The sequence below is a fragment of the Pezoporus occidentalis genome, unplaced genomic scaffold, assembly GCF_034315485.1.
Source record: "Pezoporus occidentalis ecotype Australia unplaced genomic scaffold, CSIRO_AGI_Poc_V1 ctg18, whole genome shotgun sequence".
Taxonomy (NCBI): domain Eukaryota; kingdom Metazoa; phylum Chordata; class Aves; order Psittaciformes; family Psittacidae; genus Pezoporus; species Pezoporus occidentalis.
In genome coordinates this window covers 4,800,280-4,820,526 of record NW_026913640.1, presented here as the reverse complement: position 1 = coordinate 4,820,526, position 20,247 = coordinate 4,800,280, and the positions used below count along the sequence as shown (strand labels likewise).

The following is a 20,247-nucleotide window of genomic DNA, read 5'->3' as shown; positions in this document are numbered from 1 at the left end:
AGCACCAATGCAAATATTAGTCCTCTCAAAGGAATGAAGACTATATTTAGATATACATCTGTTTACACAGTTAACATACACAGATTCCTCTACATGTAATTCCTCAAAACATGAAGTGTTTAAGCAAAACAAAATATAGCCTTTAAGTATGCAGAGACAAAAAACGTTTACTTTCAACACAGCCATGATGTAGCTTGGATATTGTTTCCTCTTTTACAAATACTACAACAATTTATGCTGGAAAGGTTTAATTTACAATCATTAGATTTCTACTTCAAACTTAAAAAGACCTAACAAACCACCACCAACAGAAAAACCCCAAGCCCATCACACAAACAACACTAACCTGTCAAAACTTAAACTGAGACAAAAACACTAATATGAAACATGGCATAAAGGTTTTATTCAGTCCATAACTCAACCTTAGGCAATACGAAAGTATTAAAAGCCATCCTACAAAATATAGATGTAAAACGTATTCATCAAATTACAGGTATGGAATTTGCCCCATCATACAACAAACCTTCCTAGGGCAATGGTAACAGCTTCCCTGCATTCGTATCTTCTGTAATTCCAAAGAATCTTCATTATTTAATTATGTAAGCATAAATTTTCAACCCACTCATTTTCATTTCTGCTCTGAGGATATGAATTATCTTGCAAACATTTCAGGTCAAATGTCAAGACAGACCTGTCAAGCTTCAAGTAGCAAGCCATTTATTTTTATCTAACATAAAAAGACCCCATATCAGACTTACTTTGCAAGACTCTATTATAAAAAATTCAGCATCATAAAAAACCCACAGCATTTATATAGACAATATTCTTTCAGTCCTGCTCCACAAGTGTGATTAAATACTTGGGCAAAAATACATCACATTACTGCTGTACTGTTTAGAATAGACCATTCAAGTCCAACTTTAGACAACAAATTAAGAGGATTGATAATGCCCTTTCAAGGACTTCAGATAATTTTCAAAATTAACCCAGTTGTGTAGAAATTTTCATGTTTGGTAACCTCAAATACTTTTAAATTTATTGTGAGGAAACACATAAACTCCCATTTTCTTTTTTTTAAACAGGTTGTGTGAAACAGCTTGGCAAAGATCTGCAATCACACTGTATCTACTTCATCACAACAAGCAGTAGCACACCTACAACTATGCAATCTTCCATATAGTTGTAATTAGGGGAAGATCTGCCACAGTAAAAGGAAAAAAAAAAAACGTGTTTTTCTTTCACAGCTGTAGACCTGAACATTTTCTATAGGAAATAAAAGTGGCAGAACTGTGATTTATGGTAAATTGAAACATGTAATGATTCTGAAGCACTACTTAATGAATTTAAGCTAGGTAAAGGCAACCTAACAATATGGAAGTGTAGCAGAGGAGGTTTTAGAGAGCTCCAACAGTTCAAAAGAATTATTTAACCATATAAATCTAGTGCTATTCTTAGGCATTGTGCATCCCTCCTATACACCACAGCTGCTCCTCCTGAAGGGCATGGGTCTCCCATATTTAACTCATGGGTCATCAGTGCCTGCTCTCTCTGGCCATCCTGGACACATCGGCACGTGGGAACTGTCATTAAATGCCATGCTGAGGCAACTGAATAAAGTCTTTGAAGCCTTACTGCTTTAGAGCCTATATTTGGTAATGTACATTTACTGGTGCCAGAAGGCGAGATAACGTTTACGTGGACACATCTCAAATTTCTCACCCAGTGAAGTAACATACTGCTTTTCTATCTCCATTCAACACCAATTCTGAAAATGGATGGATTCAGATACAGGCAGGCGGAGGATGTCCTTCATCAGAATCATCTGACATATTAAAAGCTTCATGAAATGGAATTTAATCACTAAGAGTACAAAACCTATGCATAGTAACAGAAAATTACAACAACTCCTTGATTGCTCCTTGCTGACCATTGTGCTTGTACCACAAATTGTTATCCATAAGCAAGCCTGAGGGCTTTGACACTAGTACACTCAGTGCCTGTACCCATGTTTGTGTAATCATGATTTGGCTTCTCTCTGTTCTCCTTTCAGCTGCTACCAGCACTAGAACAGCAGTCCAAGATGCCTACAACAGAAAGTGAATACCATCTTTTTCAGCAACTCCGCAACAACTATTTTGAAACAATTCCAAAAATCTCCCTTCCCTACCCCAGTAGCTCCACAGACATGCTGGAGTTAGCAAATGCAGCTTCCGGTAGAGCACGACAAAATTACTCTTGGCTTAACACCAAAGTTAAAGAATGAATAAAAATACAGGACTACTAGATTAAGATTCTGAGTAAGTAATTCTTGTACGGGGAATTTCAAATTCCCACAACAAAGATCTATGGTTCTTCCTAAATATCCCATTTTTTGGAACATGTTGCCATCTGATTTTACAAGAAAAACTATCAAATATGAAAGACTCCAGAAAATGCTGTGTTTATTCAAGTATAATTCTCCATCTTCCATCTTCTGCAAAGCAACATCTAGTAAAAGGAAAAAAAAAATAAAATCGAATCGAGGCACTAACCACCAATTTTGTTTCCCTCTGGTCTTCATTTCTATATGCTAAAATCCACAAGCTAAAGCAAGAAGTTTTTTTAGTTGGTTGGTTGTTTTTTCAGAACAGAACAAAGGGGAACAAAATGACCTCCTCACCACATGTCCGTTATAAATAAAATTCATAAACTAGGATTAAGCATCACAGTCAGGGCTGATATGCAGCAGCAGAATCAACTATAAAAGGCAGGAAACTATTCACCTTTACTCCACCTTATCTGGCATTAGTCAGCACTCCGAATTGTTCACTTTGGTGCTTGCCTTTTTTTTTATTAAACCAAGTTTGAAACTTACCAAGCAGCATATTTGCAGATAAAGGTACTGACTGCTACTCATTCTGTGCTCTATCCGTAAGACAAGCTGTCTTTCCTACATTTAATTTCATAAATAAATAAATATAGAATTTGAGGGTGATAATTTGAAAATAAAATTAAATGCCCGCATCTGGAAACTGATGGGGATTTGCTTCCTTCTCCTCAGATTGCTTCAGATTTAAACTGATAGCATGCTATTATACATCTTTGTCAATGACATGGACAGTGGGATTGAGTGCGCCCTCAGCAAGTCTGCCGATGACACCAAGCTGTGTGGTTCAGTTGATATGCTGGAGGGAAGGAATGCCATCCAGAGGGACCTCGACACACTTGTGATGCCAATCTCATGAAGTTTAACCATGATAAGTGCAAGGTCCTACACCTGGGTCAGAGCAATCCCAGGCACAGCTACAGGTTGGGCACAGAAGAGATTCAGAGCAGCCCTGTGGAAAAGGACTTGGGGGTGTTGGTTGATGAGAAAATGAACATGAGCCGGCTTCAGTGTGCGCTCGCAGCCCAGAAAGCCAACCGTATCCTGGGCTGCATCAAAAGGAGCGTGACCAGCAGGTTGAAGGAGGTGATCCTGCCCCTCTACTCTGCTCTTGTGAGACCTCACCTGGAGTATTGTGTGCAGTTCTGGTGTCCTCAACATAAAAAGGACATGGAACTGTTGGAACAAGTCCAGAGAAGGGCCACGAGGATGATCAGGGGACTGGAGCGCCTCCCTTATGAAGATAGGCTGAGGAAGTTGGGGCTGTTCAGCCTGGAGAAGAGAAGGCTGCGTGGAGATCTCATAGCAGCCTTCCAGTATCTGAAGGGGGCCTATAGGGATGCTGGGGAGGGACTATTCATTAGGGACTGTAGTGATAGAACAAGGGGTAACGGGTTAAAACTTAAACCGGGGAAGTTTAGATTGGATATAAGAAGGAAATTCTTTTCTGTTAGGGTGGTGAGGCACTGGAATGGGTTGCCCAGGGAGGTTGTGAATGCTCCATCCCTGGCAGTATTCAAGGCCAGGTTGGACAAAGCCTTGGGTGAGATGGTTTACTGTGAGGTGTCCCTGCCCATGACAGGGGGGATGGAACGAGATAATCTTAAGGTCCTTTCCAACCCTAACTATTCTATGATTCTATTTGAAAAGAAGGAACATGAAAATTGACAGTTTTATTAAGGCTTGATCATAAAGTACTCAAAATTCCAGTTTCTTTGAAAGACCAACAAAGAACACTTCAGCAAAATCATGCGATTCTCAATCAATAATAACAGTTGAAGGAAATACTAACAGAGACCTACAACAAAAATGGTATGAAAATCAGCTTCCCCTAAAGCATTAGCCTCAAGACTTGCTTTTTACAACCCACTAACAAGTAAGTTTACAACATTCCTCCGAATGTTAGTGGAAGCATCTATCCATGTATAAACATTATATTAACTTTTGCATAATTTTAATTAACTCACTGTCAAGTCTTACAGGAAGTCTCTGCAATAAAATCTTCACATCAGCAAAGAGCACACTAGCTTCACTTAAATGTTGGTTCAGTCATGCAATATGACTACTGTGAACAACCAAGACTGACGGGCACTGACGATGCACGAGAGCAGAGCTGGCCAGAGACATTTCAACTAAGTTTGGCTAAAACAGACAACGTCATTAAAAATACAAACAAAAACCATAATCTTGGCTCATCTTTGAATGTTGTTTCTGACTGCAGTTCAAACTAAGATTTCGTTCCCTGAAACTCTGGTGCAGTGTCATCTGGTATAAGAGTATATTTAAGTGAAATTACATTCCACAATACCCATAATCTTTGAGAATTAATAACCTCTTCTCTCACTGATCTTCCACAGATAAATGGATTTTTATGAAGTACTTGTTAAGGAGTCTACTATTACAGGAAGGCTCAAAATTAATTGAGACTCATCTTCCAGGAAAAGTTTGAGCAGCACAGGAAGATAAAGCACCATCCTGTCTCTGAACAATGATAAGGTGCTCTTCCCCCTCCTTATTCAGCACACGGTTCTGGAAGAAGAGACAATTATGTACTTATTTCACAGGATGGATAAATATTATTGAACAGTCAGGTATTTATGACTGGGTTTGTGCTTCATTTTACAAGTGGAAGAGTTTGGGGTTTATTGCCAAAAATAGCTATACAAGTGCACAAAGCATAAATCACTAAAACATGCAAGCCCAATAAAGTTTGTTTCCACCACAGATCAACAACCTGGATTAAGAAGTGAGCCCTAAACTTTCAGTCACACCACACAGCTGTTATGATGCACAACTTGCTTGCACAGATTAAAAGTATATTCATTCACAAGCAAAATGACATAAATATTCAGATTTAGTATGTCCTAAGTAACATGTTGTGCATCAAATACAATCACAAAACACTATTCCAAAAATTAAATTTATTTCAATGCTCATGTTACTGCTCATACAAATATTAATTCTATAAATAAATAAAAAAAGAATAACATGAATTACTGCAATTAGGTATTTCAGGCTTTAAAAGCATACAAAGGCCTCTGCTCAGTCCCTTACAGTATATAAATGGTAAGCATGCCTGAAAAATGTTAGACAGTATTTAATCTTAAGAAATCCTGAAATAGACTGCTATTTTAGAAGAATTATTTTTACAGTAATATGATTTATAATACCTTTCCTGAGGCTTACTAGCATTTGCCACATATATTCACATCTAGATTGACACTAATCTACCTTTAAGAAGAGAATCCTAAATTTACACCATCAACTATGAAAGATTTTTGAGTATCATTGCACTTCACTGCTTTATCACTATTCCATTATTTCCCTATATTAAAAACATTTATCAGACTCCAGAGACAGATTAAGTAGTGCTAACTAGAATGTACGTTAAGTATCAGAAACAGATTACAGTGATGTGGATCTCTGCCAGACCAAGAAGTATTACCATATTGTAACTCCACTAAGGAGATTCCAGCCAATGCTACAGTATGACTTTGAAGTACTAAAATTCTGGAGATGAAACACGTTGTTTTTTTCAATCTCTTAAAGAAAAAACACATTTAGTTCCTTTGTGCTTATTTTGAAATTGGTACTACACTTATATCAAATGTTTGAGAGAATTTCTTACGCAACATGATACTGTGAATGTGGCAAAACTGCCAATATTCAGATTAACATCCAGTTCCTCAGCTCCACTAAAAAGCACTCCAGGGTAAGACCACCTTCATTCCTCAGCAGTGGTCCAAGCTACTGACATAAATTAGATTAGCCTGTAATCTGAGCCAGCTCTCAGGAGAGACGGAAACCGTCACAGTCCATAGACACCAACACAAACATTTTCCAATTGCATCCCTGAGCCATTGAACGCCAAGTACCATTTTGGTACCTATGTCCCACTAAGGCAGAGATTCATTTTGTGGTAGTGGAACCAACCTACCAAACTCCTAGGCAAAACCTCTAGTTTTATTTGGTTGATTTATATGGGATACATAAAACTCAACGAATTTCTTACTTGTTTCTATCTCCATAACAACAGTACAACGAAATAAAATCCCAGTTAAACTTTGTCACAAGCATTCCATTTAACTCTAAACTGAATCTGCCAAATAATTTTAAATGGAAAACCAAAACAAAACAAACCCACAAATGTAATCCTGTCACTGGCAAGATAATTTCAAGTTTCTTTACACAAAGTAGAAAAAAACCTACAGGATGCTGATGGCAGTGGCACAGTGTGTGATCTGTCAAATCTGCATTTTTACACAAAGTTTCTATTTGTGGAAAATACACACTACAGTTTTTTAAATCGGGTTTCAACATACTTGCAGAGTCTTACTACAAACTGAGAGAGAGCCTTCACTGTGGGTGATTTACAAGCAGCAACAAATTTATCCTCTGTCAAGGAGCTAAACTCAATCCCAGCTTGTGACCGCAAAATACAACAGATTTCCACAAGTCTGTAAGAGTACTCGCCTGCAACAGCATTTAAGTATTTCTGCAGAACTATACTTTTAAGGCCCATCAGACCTACCAGTAAGTAGGCCTGAACTTTTTCTTTAAGTGTTGCTCTCAGATGTAAACAAACCTCTTAAATAATTCTCCCTACATTCCCAGAAAGCCTGTTGAGCAAGTCTTCTCCCTCTTCACACTTCTTTCAGATACACAGAACTATAGTATTGAAGTGCATAATGCTATCTGCAGAACCTTAACTGATGTCTCAGCAAACTTTTTTTAACAACTCTTGCAAGGTTTTGATTTTTCATTCTTTTCTTCCCTCAGCATTTCCCCACTATCGCTGCTTGCAACACTTAAGAGAACATCTGTGAACCTGTTTTGTTTGGAGGTATACAAAGTAAAAAATGTTCCAGACATTGCTTTAAGATGTTCTACAATGTATGTGTAACAGGCTGCCAAAAATTCAAGACTGTCCTTCTAGAAGAATTCACAGAATCACATTTTAACAAAAACTGGATTTCAAAAGAATGCTAGAACTGAGGAAGACCTGGAGTCTCAGAGTTCACATATTAAAATTTCTCACTGACTTTCTGCTTATCTTCAACAGCTTCTAAAATGAAAGCTTAGGCATATCCCTTTAATAACTATGGTGAGCTAAAGTTTACGCATGCAGATTTGCGGCAGGGAAGGTTTGCTACTTCAGTAGGCTCAATTAGTTGCTGCAAAAACAGTCTTAGCATGGAAAAAAGTATTGATCAGCTCTGCTTTTCACCATAGTTAGACTGAGAAATAACCAAGTTAGTGAATCCAATACTATACACGGAAAAGACTGAAAATAAACTGTACTATCTCTTTTACATAAAACCACAATAATGATTAGTCACATTCCACATATTTCTGGATTCCTGCAAGCTAGAGTAGCACTCATAGGCTGAGTCAGAAATGAGCTCTCCATTCTGCTCAGTATTGCATAAGCAGACAGAGACATCACCAAAAGTTTACATTCTAACTTTTACTGAGAAACAAAGCTGCTTTACCAGGAATATAAAGCAAGTAAATCCCAGGTACACCATATACCATGACCATGGCTTTCAACATTCACAGAAGTTGTGCTTAGGAAGAACTCTGTTAAAAACAGAAAAGCACGCCATGCCCTTAGTCATTTTGTTTACAGTGCCATAAAAGTACTGCTTACAAAGTCTGCTGCAAGAACCACATTCAGACAGCCTAATTTCCTACTACTGCCTTAAGCCAAGCCAACAAAGTTATGTGCCTTGAATGATCTAATACTTTCAGTTTAGATACACACAAACAGCATTCACAAGTTCCAAGGTCAAATACAGATTGTCAGTACCTGAAGTTGTCCCTAATTCCACACCTGAGAGGTACAACCTATCCCTATTCAGATCCCCACTGAGCTTTCCAGTTCCCACTGCTGATATCTGGCAATTTTTAAAATGCAGAATTCAATGTTCCTGTTGTACAGGCGATGATTTTGCTACACTTAGAAAGTTAACATTTGGGTTCGCCACTGGCTTCCCAGCGTTCCCAACAAGGGAGGAGTTAAATGTCCCTCAGTGCACATCCCCTCCAGTATTTCATCGAGTTAGACAACAAAAGTAGAGAGAAACCAATTCAGGTAACAACAACAAGGGTGGGTGACAGGAAGGAAGAAACCATTTACACTGCCAGCCTACACTTCCCTCTAAAGTGCTGCACCAAGGCCCAGCATAAATATCAATTATTATCTCATCCACAGGTTACAGCAGTTCATCCCCAAATAAAATGAAATGAAGGACATGCAAACACCATTTCAGAGTATACCTAAGGTGTTCGGGTGCTGTGGAACTTCCACTACAGTGTCATACATAAAATGCTAGACATTACTAAGATACTTCTTTTTGGTCGTTATATAAATAGGTAGTACATTTTTTAATCTGTAGAAGAAAAAAGATGAGTGGGTACGGGAAAAAGTAAATTATACTGAAGTACAGCCAAACATAGACATCCAGCCTCAGCTTTTGACAAGTTTATCCATAGCCGCTGCTGCAGGTAACAGATGAGGATGTTCTTTAGCTGGTTACAAGAAACACTGCAATATGCTACAAAGGCTGGCTCAATATACAAGGAGTCAGAAGAAGCTTTATCAAGCTCTTCATTCTAATGCAGATGCCACCAATTCCTTCTCCAAAAGGAGGCAACAATCCCAAAACAAAACACTGAGAATGACAATGGATAAGACAAGAGTATCTTACAATCAGCAAATAACAGTGAAAAAATTTAAAAAAAAAAAAAAGGAAAAAACTTCTGTACATAAAAACCTGTTAAGCTATTTCTATCTTGGAATGTAACAAATTAGAACTTTCAACATGGAAGGTACAAAAATACAAACAAATAATTACACCTTTATTAGGAAAAAAAAAAAAACAAACCAACTTACAGGCCTCACTTATGTCTCCTATGCACAAAGGCTACTAGGAATACAGTCATTTTTAAAACCAGGGAAAAGGATCCACTGAAGGCAAAAGGAAAAGCAGTTAAAATAGACGAACAGAGTACATTTTGTTCTGATACATTAAAATGCTATGAGTGAACAAAGTATTTTCGTTCAATGTTCCAAGAGTATTATACTGATGCCACACTTATTATTCTTAAATGAAAGAATTGTTCAGACTGAATGATGAACAACAAAGTTCAGCTGCTATGCAACCAGCTACTCTTTCAAGTCCCTCCTGTTTGAACCTTATTCCTGGATGCCAGGATTCCTCCACTGAGATAGCACCAGTTACATACCCATCCTTTTCCTGCTAGCTGCCATTAATATGCATTAAAAAGGAAGTCCTCATATACCTTAAGCTATTCAACACCATCCTATACTAAATTTCCTAAAAATGAATGCACAGAGATATTTCCACTAAAGATGCTGACACTAACATAGGGTGAACTTAGCAGGGTTTCTATTTATTATTCTTCTTCCACCTACTGCCCCCTTTTAACATTGTCCATGTATGTGTTTGAGACCATAGACTCCATCCCCTTGCATGTCTGCAAATGTCTCACACCAAACATTGTTTTACTAGAAATAATCTCTCCCATACCACCTATATCTCCTAAGTATAGCATATGGATTCAATAGCTGTACATAATAAAATTCAAAAACCTGTTTGATAGATTTCAGTATTCTGCTGTTTTATCAAGTATCAAAAAAAAACCAAACCAACCAAAACAAAAACGCCACCATGAGCCTAAAACATCACGCTCAGTTATTGCTCCAACAGAAAAATAATTTGATGTCCTAGAGGGCATGCACAGAACTGCCCAGGAAGCGTTTTTTCATACCTATATAAAACACACCGATACAGGCAACAATGCAGACCATAACACTTTTCAGACATACCGGCCCCTTACTGTGGACTTCTAACATTTTATCTGTAAGAAGTACCACAGGCACACAGAATAGAGAGACACAGCTTCCCAGATTCTGGCGATAACTACCAAAATAAAGAAGATTATTCAACTGAGCAATAACTCCTGTCTGACATAGGTTTTTCACAGCTTGTTTTAAAACAGTCAGCTACAGTGTTTAAACAAACGCCAAACTATTTTAATTTGGTCCACTCAAAAAAAAAAACAACAACAAAACACCTAAGTGTGATTAACAAGTCCATAAACCACCTCATGTCTCTCTATTATTACAGAAGAAATACAACTTGCGAACAGCCTTGATGTTATTCACAGTCAAATTCTAGCTGCTACGGAACAGTAAAACTGATGAATTACCTGATGAAATTATTGAAAGAGACTATTCAGTGACGCCTTGTTGCCACTACAAACACCAGTACTTATGTGAGAAATCAAACAAAATTAGGTTCTAGATCGGCAGTGTAGTCTTCAAGCACTGCACCATACAGAGAATTATAGAACAGTTAGGGTTGGAAAGGACTTTAAGGTCATTTAGCTCTAACCCCCCTGCCATGGGCAGGGACACCTCACACTAAACCATGCCACCCAAGGCTCTGTCCAACCTGGCCTTGAACACCGCCAGGGATGGAGGTGAACAACCTCCCTGGGCAACCCATTCCAGTGCCTCAGCACCCTTACAGTAAAGAACTTCTTCATTATACCCAGTCTAAACTTCCCCTGTTTAAGTTTTAACCCGTTACCCCTTGTCCTGTCACTATAGTCCCTAATGAACAGTCCACCCCCATCTAGTCCAAATTAAGTTAATGAATCAAATAGAGACATATTAGCACATTTCATTCCAGGAATGGAGTTTTAACCTGTAAGTAGCACATGCTGCTAAGGAATAATGCACCATAAACTTATAATACCTGGAATGTGGTGTGTCACTACCCAATTTATTAGTGGAATGCAAATCATAAAGTACTGCATTAATTATTTAAGAAGTGATGTTGAAATGGTTAGCTGGCAAAATCTGCTGTAGCTTTGCAAAGAAGTCAACTAAATGTCAGACAAAAGGAGGCTGGATCAAATTATGCCTACATACAAGTAGAAAGCTTACTGAAAATTTGATAATTTACTATGAATTTCTGTGTAGCAGATCCTTCTCAGAGGTGGGACAGGAAGACAAACACATTTTTAAGAATCAGCAATTACAGTTTTTTACTATTATTATTATGAGGGTTAGTGCGTGAACTTGACATAAACAGTTTGAAACATAACCATTATAATGTTCTAGTAATTCATAGCAGATTTACTAAGTGTGATGGAGTCTTCGTAAACACTCCATCACACTGATGTCAACTCCTACTGAAATGGGAAACAACCTTTTTTGTATATTCAGATTACACAGTGGGTGGATAAGAGAAATGCAAACTGCAAAAATCCTGCACCAAATAAAAACACATATGAACAAAGTGACAGCCTGGTAAGTGCTCCTCTTTAAAGCTCAATCAAATAACAATCCTATTTTCTTTCCTGAACAAACTCCTTCTACCGACATTGGTAACATCTTCATTCAAATGTTTTTGTAATGACTCAGTATTTAAACATCACTGTGTATATAACAAGCCTCTTCCTGATTTGAAGACAGAGCATTGCTAGGCCTATCTATCTCTGTCAGTGGTATTCTTATGACATCATAACAGAAAGAAATTGTTTTCATAGTAACAAAACAGTACTTCACCTATCTTAAAATGTGTCTATTTTGTCTAACATGTCAAACACTACAAGCTTAGTGGCAGCATCATGATTCCCAGGCAGGCAAGACCTAGAAGTAATGTGGAGGTGGCAGCATGTTCACCCCAGGTGAGAGGGAAGAGGACTGCTTCATATCACAGTCAAGGGACTCCTCCAGGCAACGTAAAAAGCGGCACAAAGAGATTTGCATCTAACCCTCCACAGCTACTGAGAGGATTTCTGTGATATTATGCTAGACAGACACGTGAAAGCAAGAAGAGTCTTCAGAGTACTCTTAACTGCCAGACAGACCCTAAAATGAAATATATTAAAATGACAGTTTGAAAGGGTTTAAAGTCTGAGTGAGTTTTCTCACTACCCTTTTCATCCAGGGGGTGGGAAGTTATCTATAGTATTTGGGAAAGGCAGATAGGGAGAAAGAAAGAAAAGAAAGGGGGGGGGGGGGAAAAGAAGTGAGCTTAAAACCATGTTTGATCATCCTCTCTTACTGCTTCTGCTTGCTTTTTTCAGCAGAATTCACTCATTTTGGCTGCAGTACAAAAGCTGTGAAAGAAACACTGAAAGTAAGCAACTAAAGGATACCACTATTTCACCAGCCCGTTTGTCATACATATGCACCATTAATTGTATATCGACGGCTGAAACAAGGGCTACTCGGGGTTACTGTTATCACCACAGGGCAGGTTTTACTCCCAAAACATAACTTCATCCTGAAAGAAAACAAAGGTATGGACAAGCCTGCTGCACTGGAAAAAAATAGTACCTTTAAATGTGAACAGCAGTGGGGAGATAACGTGAAAATACTGTGCCGTGAGAATAAGGAACATATTAAACTGCAGCCACAACTTTTTTTTTTTCCCGGTTAAGTGACTTACGGAAATACGTACAAAACGGGAAAGTCGTACTGAACGCAGGATTACTTATCAGACTTGATCCACCCTCCCTCCTCTTGCCCTTCTCCACCTTCCTACTTTAAATCAACCGAGCGTCCAACCCAGGTTGAAGTACAGTCCGCCATCCAAGTGCGAGGAGTGCCCTTGAAAAATGTTCAGATTGCAGCTAGTGCACAAAGAACCTCGCCATGTAATGAGTGTATGAGAATTTCTCTCTCGCTCTTGACCCGGCAGCAAGTGAAGAGATTAACTGCCCATCAACATCGGAAGACAAAGCGTCGGTAAGAAACAAGCCAAGTTTGAGAGGAGAAAAGGAAGGAGGCTGAGACCAAATTTCAGCTGGTTTAGACAGGGGATAAAAAAATAAATAAAATAAACAGCTCGAATAAATAATTCTGAATGCTCTTACTTCATAGTATCTTTCAAAAAAAAAAAAATGCTCAACATAGGTGAGCAGCCGTGCTACACGAAATAAGCACGGGCAGTCAGATATTTGCTGCCACAGGTAAGAGAAAGCAGACATCCCCCTTGCCTTGCTACATAGAAGGCAACGCTGCAGATTTCCCACTCTGCTACCAAAAAGCGGAGCAGAACCAGCATCTGGAGCTGGAAGAGCGTTTATTAACTCGGAACTTTTTGTTCCTTAAATATTTAACTGAGACAGGGTTTTTTTCTTTCTTCCCACGCCCCTCTTCTTTCCATTTTCTCTGCAAAAAAAAAAAGGCCGAAATAAACGTTATTCCATAATAATATTATTATATAAGGAGCGCGAGACATACCATATCAGCTGGAACGCTGCTGGACATCTTGATATTACCCTAAATGGCGCAAAAACAACTTAAAAAAAAAAGGAAAAAAAAAAAAGGCACCAAGAACAGCCGGCTGCCGGAGAGCTTCAAGAAGCAAAACGGGGGTCAGTTTCCGAAGCAGCAACTTCCACGTCCCCTACGAAACAAAGGTGCCCGATGTGCAGCGGGGAACGCGGCCGGCTGAGGAGGAGGAATATCCAGGGGCAAGCGGTGCCGGGGCTGTACCGGATGAGCCAGCGGGAGACCAGAGATGGCAGCAGATCCCTGTCAGCGGCGGAGGCAGCAGCGGTGCCAGGTGGACCAGGCAGGACTACACCGCCACATGAGCTGCGTCCGGGCTTTTTCCCCCCTCGCTCCCTCTTCCTTCTCTCCCAGCCTTGACAAGTGACGACGGGATGATTCACGGGATAATGGTGCGTCCAAGTCACCTCCTCAGCCGGCGCAGGCGACCCGTGCGCGCAGGCAGGCGGGCTAGCAGGACCTCGCTCTGCCCTCGGCGGGGCAAGAGTGCGGGAGGGCCGGGGTGGGCCCGCGGCGGCTCGGGAGGACGCCGGGCTTTGGCCCCCCTCTAGGCGGTGTGCGGCATTCAACAGCGTCGGCCGGGGAGGGCTGCCTGAGGGGCGGCCGGAGGGGAAAGCCCTCCCCCGCGGCGCTCCGGCGGCGACAGCACTCGGCGGGGGCCGGGGGGCGTTCAACGGCGGCCGCCTCCAGCAGCCTCAGGTCTCCGCTCGCATCGCCGCCGCCGCCTCCTCAGCCCGCCCGCCCTCCCTCTCCCGTGTCTGGTCCTCCGGCGGCTCCGGGCTCCCCCCTAGTCCCCCGCGAGCCGCGCTGGCCCCGCTGCGAGCTGGAGGTGCCGCTCCTCAGCGCGATCCTCGCCCGCAGCCGCCCCCTGTCATCTTCGGCTCAAACCAACATGGCGTCTGCCGAGCGGAGGAAGGGGACACGGCAGGGAGAGACGAACCGACACCCCCCGTCTCCACCTCCCCCCCTTCCCGCTCCGCCGCAGCACGCACCGGCACCGCGCGGCATCATGGGGCTTGTAGGCTGTGGGCATGGCCACGCCCCCGCGCCGCGCCGCTGTCGTTACGGTGCTGTGGGGTCCCGGCCCCGCGGCGGGCCATGGCCGGGGCCTAGTAGGAGAGACCAGGCCCTGCCGCCGCCACCGCCACCCGGGCACGTACCACATCAACCCGCCTGAAACCGAGGGCGGCTGCGGCCTCCTCGGGGTGTTTGCGGCTGCCCTTGCAGACCGTCCTCCAGGGATCCCCTCCCCGACCTGTAGGCTGGAGCTCTGCTCCTGTACAGCTTCCAGTAAACATAAATAAATGTTTATGTTAGTGGTTTAATGTTTTGCACCCCAGGTCTGCAAGTGTGGCCCGTACATTTTTTGTATTTCTCATTTCTCACATTATTTTTAGAGTTTGAAATATCAAGGCTCTCGATTTTATCTCCCTTTTTTACCCCAAACTGCGTAGTTTTATTAACATATAAAGCTCCTATGAGATTCCCACACGTTGTCTGAAATGCTGTGTGTAATGGGTGTTTTACTCCTCATTCCAGGCTGCTCCCGGTGGCTGTAAAGATGTCCAAGAGAAAAAGTGAAAATCAGGAAAGTTGAGTAGATGGAGCATGAGACAGAGGCAGCCCCGTTCCTTCTGGGACAGATCTCGTGTAAAACCACAGGAAATTAGGACCAAGTTGTTCCTTTTAATACTAAAAGTTTGACACTGCCTTTCCTCTTTGGGACTTTGGGGCAAAGGCAGCTTCTGGCAAGACACTGTCCTTTGCTGAGGCTGTAAGTCCGTTCTTTATACTTTGCTCCAAAACAACACAAAGCAACTGACTGCAGCAGATGGATTTACCACAAGCAGCCATGTTCGATGCCTGGGAGAAGAGCTGGAGGCCAGCAGAAGTGACCCTACATGCAGGCCTCTGTGAGGGTCACACATTGTGTCATCCCCTCTCTTGTCAGCCTAGTTTGCTTAGGCAGTACATTTTTGGGAGACAGTGACTGAGGGATCTCTCACAGGAGGAGTGGATGAGAGCTGGGACTGTTGGGCCCCAGGAAGAGAGGTCTCAGAGGGCTCTAATCAGTGTAAGTGCGTGGTGGCAGGGAATGAAGGTGAGGAAGCGAGGCTCTCCTCAGTGGTGCCTACGGACAGAACAAGGCAATGGAGACAAGATCAAAACCAATAAATTCAATCTGAACATGGGAAAAGACTTGTTTCCCTAGGGGGGTGACTGAATGTTGACATAGGTTGCCCAGAGAGGCTGTGGAACCTGTAAGTGTGGTGATACTCAAAACTGAACTGGACATGTGCAGCCTGCACTGGCTGACCCTGCTCAAGCAAGAAGTTGGTGTAGATGGCCTCCAGCAGTCCCTTACAAAAACAGTGATGCTGTAACTGTGACTCTCCCCTGATAAATGTTTTTATGGTTCCTCATATCATCATCCCCAATCCCAGTCAGGTCTTCTAGCCACCAATAGGATAAAAAAGCTTGTGTTCGTAGGAGTAATAGCAAAATGTTGAAATATTGCTTAGTTCTTCTCCAATTGGGTGTCCTTGAGGGACAAATCAAGTGCAGGGCTTCTCCATTCTTGGTTATTTGGTTTTGCTTTTTACTTTTATAAAACATCTAAATAGAAATGCTCATATATGATGGGATGAAGGGATAAGCCCTGAAGACTGTATCTCTATCCCAAATAATACATTCCTGGGTACATATGACTTTCTGGTTAAATCAGTGACAGACCGAAGAATTATAAATAGATCTCCCTGAACAGAGTTTTTACTTAGAATGTTATTAATACGGACTTTTTTCAAAAAAAAACAAACCAAAAAAAAACACCAAAATTAAAAACCTTACATACAACAGCTTAAGTTTGAACAGGCTCTTGAGATCTGCTCCTGGCCACCTTGCAGACCAGCCTTTCACTCCATGCAGACAACAGCCCTGTACAAGTACCTTGAGATGATCTCGGGGTAATTTAGGAGCTCCCCTGCCCATGCCCTTCCCTCTAGCACACTTGCAACAGGGACAAGAGAATAGGCACTACAACTGCTTTTGAGGCACTGCAGCTCACCGCTCTCTCCTCATGTAAACTGAAAGGCTGCGTGGAGACCTCATAGCAGCCTTCCAGGATCTGAAGGAGTCTTATAAGGATGCTGGGGTGGGATTCTTCATTAGGGACTGTAGTAGCAGGACAAGTGGTAGCGGGTTAAAACTTAAACAGGGGAAGATTAGATTAGATATAAGGAGGAAGTTCTTTACTGTGAGGGTGATGAGGCACTGGAATGGGTTGCCCAAGGAAGTTGTGAACGCTCCATCCCTGGTGGTGTTCAAGGCCAGGTTGGACAGAGCGTTGGGTGACATGACTTAGTGCTAGGTGTCCCTTCCCATGGCAGGGGGTTGGAACTAGATGACCTTAAGGTCCTTTCCAACCCAAACCATTCTATGATTCTATGAAATTGGTGGCAACTTGGAATTGTGTCCTTGGCTGTACTGTGACTGCTGAGGTGCATGGCCCTTCCCACCACCTCTGCTACAAGGAGGCAGGGCAGACAGCAGGGCTTTGTAATCGTTTCCAGTTCACAGTATGACTTGCCAAAGGTTGTATGGAAATACCCTTCAATTGAGCATTAAGAAGTCCATGTGCCCAAGCAAGTCAGAGAAGTAAGGATATCAGCAAGCACAGGCAAACTGGATGAGGGGCCAAAAAGGCAAGCAGGCAGCAGCAGGGCAGATCTACTGCATTGGAGATGGCTCTTCTAAATTATTTAGGAGGATGAGCTCATCTGTGGCACACAAAGATAAGCACATCCGTACGACATAACCATAGAGTAGAATACAGAAGACGTAGAGCCTAAACCAGCATGATTGTATAGGTTTTGCTTCTTTGCCTCTAGTTAACAGTCCATTAAAAGGAAGGATCATGCATCTTGTGTTGATGGAGCAGTAGGGTACAGGAATAGAGAGGGGATTGTCCTTGCTCCTTGGCTTGCATGCCAGTTGGTCAACTTTTCTGTTGTATAAATGAGGATCAGCTCCCCTCTATGATGTGCAGTTGTGCTGTCCAAGAGATGGCATGAAGAGTTAACTTTATTATCATTACATATTTGATATGTTTATCTTTACTAATCTTTATATTTATTAATTATCATTACGTATTTGAATCTACCATTGTGACTGCAGGCCAGAATGCCACTGTGTTAGGCATAGCACAGTACAAGCATACATTAGTTCCTGTCCTGGAAGGTTCATAGTGCTGGGTTTACTCAACAGTTGACATAATTTTTTTCCCCTGTCTGTCAGCTATGATGACCCAACACAAATTAAGGGTTCAGCACAGCTGGTATATGCTGGGGATCATTTTAGTTTGATTGTGTGCTGGGCAAATTAATAAAAAGCAGTGATCTAGGTAGAAGTTGTACTACATGTGACAATATGGTAAATCCCACCAGTTTCATAGAGGTGAGGTCATGTATTTGAAATGCAGCATGGCCAAACGTCAAACAGAAAAAGATCTTTTCTCTTTGGGATGTATTAAGAAAGGCTGTTATGATAGTATTCATTTCACATTCGCACAGAGGGGAAATGAGTTGTGGTCAGCAGTAGTCGGCAGGAACAAGAAGAACTGCAGAAGTGTAGCTGCCTGCTGAGTCTGGCATCATCTTGCAGGTAACCCCCAGGCAAGTGCTACAGGCATACACATCTGAAAACAAATCTTTCCCACATCCAGTGAGCAAGCAAAACAGGGAAATGCTGTTCGAGAGGAGTGCTAGCAACATAGAGAGCCTAGAAGCCTATTCTGCTTTTTGGAACCTAATCCTGTACTCAGATACACAAATCTCCTCTCCGTTAAGACTTCCTTGCAGAATTGTTACATGAATTTAGCTGTCCAGGTACAGAATCATTCATCATCATTACTTTGGCAATTTATGAGGAAAAATGGTGAAGTATGCAACTGATATTTTGCTCCTCATTTGAAAAATATGTCAAGGCATGAGTAAGTAAGAAGAATTTTGCCGTGCTCTATTCCATTTGAGAAGAATTGTGCCAGGTATCTATGAGCAGATTGGGCTGCGGCTTTAGTGTTTCATGGCCATCAGTACCAGTTGAAACCTGACTCTGTACTGGGACGTGCTTAATAGGAATAAAAGGTCTGTTATTATAAATCAGATTAGTAGTTCAGCCAATGTGATACCCTGTCTCCAGCAGTGGCCAGCATCAAATGCTTCAGAGAAAGACACACAAACCCCCCACAATGGACAACCGTGTTATAATCTTCTTATTTGCTAAGTTTCCACTGCTACCAAGGCTGCTAGAGAGGCTGGTTTATGCCCTGAAGCATAAAACTTCATCTCCTATGTCTTTTATAGCCTTAATGGGAGAATTGCCATTTTTCAAAAGAGCAGCACTCTCTCCCAACAGTTGTTACTATTGGGGCTGGAGACCATGTCAAACCTACACTCCAAGACCAACATTAAAACTTTCAGCCCTCTCCTGTGCTCCAGTGTTTCCCCTTTTGAGGCAGTCTGTGAACAGGAGCATCTTCAAGAGAAGGAACACACACCACCATGAAATTTCCAGATTTTACAGAGCAGCCTGAGAAGGTGAAAGGCTCCTGAGACAAAGGGTTTAATTCTCTGGGGTTTGGCTGTGGGACAGATCAGGATTCTTTCCTTCTCTAGCAGCCACAGAGCAAGATATCCAGGGCAGCAAGGAACAGATCAGGTTAGTCAACAGGATACTTTTAATGTCTTTGTAGAAATACATGGGCATTTTATATAAAGTCTTACAGAGCCAATTTTGCGTTTAATTTACCTGGTATGACTCAGTCTTGTTGAATTCAGGCCTCTCACAGGGGAGTGTTCAGGCAAAAAGTTGCACTAAAAATGGGGGCTGGATCTTGCAGCTTGCTTGCCGCCAGTAGTCTGCTGCTGTGCACTGTTGGTTTCTTGTGCTGGCCTTTGGAGAAATCTCATAATTTGTGATTTCAGGTATTTTTTCATACAAAACTAATTTCTTTCCCTTTGGAAGAACATTGATTTTTGCCTGTTTGCTGCTTCTGTGTCAAGTCAAACCAGCATGTGAGTCCTACCAGCCTCTCTGTTGATGCCAGCAGACTTCTGGGAACAGCATTTAGCAGTTCTCACCTGCCTCAGAGCTAGCAGGGAGACAACAAAATGACCTCTGAGGTTTTGTAGAGTTTGTAATACACACCACTGGCCGGAATCATGGTTTATTTATTTACTTTTTAAGTTGTTCATCAGACCAATCTTGCTGGAAAATAAAAATGCAAACCTATTTAAAACAACTCGCATCATGCACCTGAATGCCCCAATATGATTTAAGGATTTATTTCCCCTCTCCCATTTGCAGTACCCTTGTACAAATAGACAACAGGAAACAACAAGGTGTTACTGAGTACCAGAGGTTATTCTGACCTTCCTGTTAAAGCTGAACTAGGCAGGAACTCTGCCAGTCTAACGGGTGTAGCAGAGATGTGTAGTGGTGTTACAGTTACTGATGTCATTAATTATGTCCGGGAACTCCTAAGAGC

General features: G+C 41.7%; 1 protein-coding gene across 1 annotated transcript in view; it reads right to left on the bottom strand.

Moving 5' to 3' along the window:
• The window catches only part of UBL3 (ubiquitin like 3), a 57,943-nt gene extending 43,842 nt beyond the window's left edge, over nt 1-14,101 (bottom strand). Inside the window, exon 1 of the mRNA XM_062615108.1 lies at nt 13,653-14,101. Within this exon, the coding sequence (XP_062471092.1) occupies nt 13,653-13,679 (27 nt within the window). The 5' untranslated portion in view covers nt 13,680-14,101. The remainder of the gene's footprint in view (nt 1-13,652) is intronic.
• Between the last annotated feature and the right edge of the window lie 6,146 nt (nt 14,102-20,247).